General features: G+C 35.2%; 1 protein-coding gene across 1 annotated transcript in view; it reads left to right on the forward strand.

Annotated features, from left to right (window-relative positions):
* LOC140321179 (uncharacterized) overlaps window positions 1–4,635 on the forward strand; it is a 6,440-nt gene extending 1,805 nt beyond the window's left edge. The window contains exon 2 of the mRNA XM_072398034.1: window positions 2,919–4,635. Within this exon, the coding sequence (XP_072254135.1) occupies window positions 2,919–4,474 (1,556 nt within the window). The 3' untranslated portion in view covers window positions 4,475–4,635. The remainder of the gene's footprint in view (window positions 1–2,918) is intronic.
* Window positions 4,636–4,856: the final 221 nt, after the last annotated feature.

Here is a 4,856-nt window from a genome sequence, read left to right on the forward strand (position 1 = left end):
AGAAATTGCATTTCTGCAGTACTTTAGAACTGACAGTGGCTTTGTGTATTGCCATAACATATCTGGTTTAATGGAGGAATTCAAAATTCCAATCTATAACTCAACTGAATGGCGACTATTCATCGATAGCTTAAAGCGGAGCATAAAGTGTGTCCTCCTTCACAATGGCAGTATATTTGGGTCAGTCCCAATTGGCCATTCAGTTTCTCTTTGTGAAGAATATGCAGACATAAAGGGAGTCATAGTCATTGTTGCAATATCAGCTACACAATCGGGTCATTTGTGTTGACCTTAAAATGGTATGCTTCCTTCTTGGTCAGCAATGCGGATACACCAAGTTTCCTTGTTATCTGTGCATGTGGGACAGCAGAGCTCCTGAGAGTCATTGGGTGGAAAGGAATTGGCCTCCAAGATCTCCCCTAAAACCAGGTGATCCAAACATTCTACATGAGCCACTTGTTGATAGAAAGAATATTATATTCCCGTCTCTGCACATGAAACTGGGTCTGATGAAGCAGTTTGTTAAAGCTTTGCCAACTGAAGGAGACTGTTTCAAGTACCACATTACAGCATTTCCTAGTCTGTCATTTGAAAAAATAAAGGCCGGTGTGTTTGATGGTCCACATTGATGAACATTTCATCAGGACAATGTCAGAAGTCGAAAAGAATGCTTGGTTATCATTCAAAGCCATTGTCAAGTACTTTCTTGGAAACACACGAGCAAATAATTACACAGAAATTGTCCAGAAACTCTTGGAGAGGTACAAAATGCTTGACTGCAACATGAGCATCAAGGTGCATTTTCTGCATAGCCATCTTTCTAACTTCCAGGAAAACCTTGGTGCAGTCAGTGATGAGGAAGGTGAACAATTCAACCAAGATTTGAAGGTCATGGTTGGACGGTATCAGGGTAGATAGGATGTATATATGATGGCTGACTATTGTTGGAGCACCTGGCGGAATTTTCCTAACACTGAACACTCATAAAAAAGCTATAAGTGTAAATTTTTACCTTAATAGCTTAAATGTTAATTAATTTTCAATAGTTTTACTGTAAAAAAAAATGTTATAGAGTAACAATAAATTCTTTGAATGAACAAAAAAATTTAAATAAACAGTACATTCAAGGTATTATTTTAATATGTTTTCATTGTATGTAAAATTGTATGTTTTTTGACAAAAATGAGAGGGTACCCTGTATCATAAAAACTGGATTCACCACCCAAAAATTAGTAAAAAACAAGTGTAAGCTCTAACTCAACAAAAAATGCGTTCCCCAATGTTATTGGTGTTATGTTTGTATCCAATCAGCAGGCCAGAGAGGGCCAGGGACCAAGATGCATTGCAGAAAAGGCACCTGTGGGTAGGAGTATAGAATTTCATTCTTGATTATTGAAAATGGAATTTTAGAGGTTGTTACCTTTTTCCTAGTTTTACTATTTGGTAAGCCATTGGTCTCAGAATGAGCAAGTGCTTGGCAGCATGCTAAAGGGAGAAAAAACATTAGAATGAAAGTTGGTCATTCAACAATCAGAAACCACTTGAAAATGACAGCCACCATGTTCATTACTACAGGTTTCCTATAAGACTTAATTATCCGCCTGGAAACAAATTGCCAAATTTCTCCACTGGTGAAGAGCTACAGAAAACAAAGATACAGAATGTTGCAAAAGCTGTTTTAGTCACTTACATTTTTAAATGGGACAGTTAGTTTAACACTTTTATCTGCATGAATGACTATTATGTCATTATTGTCCCCACAGAGTTAATAGTAATAAAAATATTTTTTACAGATGTATAATTGTGCAGTGTGTAAGTAGGGATTTTAATTTTATTTCTAAAACAGGAAATTTAACATTCCTTCAAACATTCCCAGGTGAACTTTTATGTACATTTAATTTTGCATAATTATTAGTTTGAGCGTGGCAGAATGCAGGATATGTTATGTTCTTAGACATTTCAGGCAGGGGACTTAATGATGTATTCCATGAGAATTTTAACTTGAAAGTCAGCTGAGTCTGTGTTTTTTATTAAAAAAAGTACCTCTAAACACAGGTATCTTCACATACATGATCTCCAGAAGACATTCTCAATCTCTCTGTAAATAGTATGTATTACATTTTATATTGGGTAAAATGTATTTTCAGTTTTCTGATCATTTTCTTAAAGGATACATAGATACATATGATCATACTTAAAATCTACATCCTTACAGTTCTGTATACAAATCCAATTTCAATTTGAACTGCACCAAATGCCTACAGAAGCATTATTGAGGTTTGGCTTTAGCCTAAATGATCATATATTTTACATGCATAAAAAAAAAACATTAAACATTTGCTTTTGTTTTTTAAAAACATTGGATTTTTCTTTTACATTTTTACAGAATGCCATGCTGGGCTACCCAACTCCATTTCAAAGTTAACTATTTGAACTTTTATGTACATTTAATTTTGCATAATTATTAGTTTGAGCGTGGCAGAATGCAGGATATGTTATGTTCTTAGACATTTCAGGCAGGGGACTTTTTAACTTGAAAGTCAGCTGAGTCTGTGTTTTTTATTATAAAAATACCTCTAAACACAGATATCTTCACATACATGATCTCCAGAAGACATTCTCAATCTCTCTGTAAATGGTATGCATTACATTTTATATTGGGTAAAATGTATTTTCAGTTTTCTGATCATTTTCTTAAAGTATACATAGATACATATGATCATACTTAAAATCTACATCTTTACAGTTCTGTGTACAAATCCAATTTCAATTTGAACTACACCAAATGCCTACAGAAGCATTACTGAGGTTTGGCTTTAGCCTAAATGATCATATATTTTACATGCATAAAAAGAAAAACATTAAACATTTGCTTTTGTTTTTTAAAAACATTGGATTTTTCTTTTACATTTTTACAGAATGCCATGCTGGGCTACCCAACTCCATTTCTGAATATACACGAAAACCTTGGGATTCTGCAAAGTCTTCATCATCACCTTCTGCAAAACATGATAACACAAAAAAAGGATCACAACTGGCTGCAAAAAAAAGAAAAAAACCAAAAGAGAAATCTGTAGTTGAAAGCACTCCAAATGATATAATTACTGAGCAAAATAAAGAGGGAGTACTTTTAAAAGAACAGGCTATAAGCAAAGCTGACAGTAATAAAATGAAGCTCAGCTTAAAGTTGAGTAATGCTCCCGAGAGTTTAATGGGTATTGGGGTAAATGACCAAACGAGCAAATGCAAAACAGTTGAGAATTGTGACACAGGTAGGATTTTTTCTGAACATGAAATAAACACAATAGAATCTTCAGAAGCAGAAAGTGTATGTGAAGAGGCAAAAGGTCATCCAGATCCAAAATCCTTATGTCTTGCAGGCCATCTTGACCAACATAAAAAGAAGAAAGACACAAGATTTTTGACTACTTTTATTAAAAAGTCATTAGGAGAATTTATAGAATCAAGTGAAGAAGATAATGTACTCTTAAAAGGGTTTAACGAAGTACCAGAAAATGAGAATTTAAGTAGATGCAGTACTTCAGAAGATCAGAATAGTCTGGCTAGCATTCCTTCTGATGATAGAAGTTCTGCAAAAGAGAAGAGCCCAGCAATTGAAGAACAAAGCTTGTTTAGAGAAACGGTCCACCATAATTTGAGTTTATGTGCAAGCAATAGTTTTGTTATAAAAAAAGATAAAATGAATGGGGTGATAAACTTAGGCATATCAGAACAAGCAAGTGAATCCAGTGATGAAAGTCAAATAGATGTAATAAAGGGTGATGATGGCAATATAGGAATGTTGATAGGACAGAGTAGCCTTCCTAGCCCAAGTCCTTCAGAAAACAACAATAATGGAGACATATATGGAGAAGTGAGGGAAAGTGAAAAATTCAGAGAAATGTTAATTGAAGAAATTGAAAAAAGTAGCAGTGAAGAAGACAAAGAAAGTGAAGAAAAGTCTGAGGCAAAAAGTTCAGTTAATGAAAAGGCTTGTATTTTTACAGTAAGGGAGAGGAAAACCCAAGGACAGGTCAACATACCTGAACAGAGTGAAACAGAGGAAAGTGGATCTTCCCGAGAAGATGAGCAAAGTGTAAATGACAGTCAAGGAACTGGTATGGTTATAATGGATGCAGTAATACATGGAGATAACAAAGAAGAGCAGGGCAACACAGAGGATGATGGAAAGTGTTATTTAAATAAGAAAAAGGAAGATCAAACAAAATGTAATACAAAGAAAAGCATAACCAGTGAAGACGAGATGTCTGAAAAAGCAAATATTTCTGATGAAGAGACCTTATCCTCTGAAGATCTGGATGCAAGTGATCAAATGGACAGCTCAGAAGAAGAAGAAAACACTGATTTCTGGGGTAGTGGACATGAAGACATAGATGAAATAGAAAAAGATGTAGAACTACAGAGCTCAAGTTCTGAAGATTCTACCAAACAAGTGAATGTTTCTGCAAGGTAAAATAACCAAATAGTGATATACTGTAAGTGGTTGTGTAGTTATTTGAAGGCATGGCACTGAATGGCTTCTGATTTGACTTCACAAATAGAAGTATCCAAACCAGCTAACTTCATTTACAATTAGAAATAAGCGAGCGAGAATATTAAGCTCGATCTCTTGATTCGCAGTGAGGTCAAGCTCTCGCCAAATAGGAGGATTTCCATAGATTTGCATGAAAATTCTCTGTGATCCCTGGACACTAGAGGTTAATTAACCTCTAGTGCCCCGGGGATCGCACACTATTCTCAATAATTGCAGCTGTGGCCCTGCACAGGAGCAGGAGATACCCAGCACAGGAGAACCTCCTGACATTATAGTATAAGTATCTCTTACAAATGATACA

Source organism: Pyxicephalus adspersus, unplaced genomic scaffold (genome assembly GCF_032062135.1).
Source record: "Pyxicephalus adspersus unplaced genomic scaffold, UCB_Pads_2.0 Sca1134, whole genome shotgun sequence".
Lineage (NCBI taxonomy): Eukaryota > Metazoa > Chordata > Amphibia > Anura > Pyxicephalidae > Pyxicephalus > Pyxicephalus adspersus.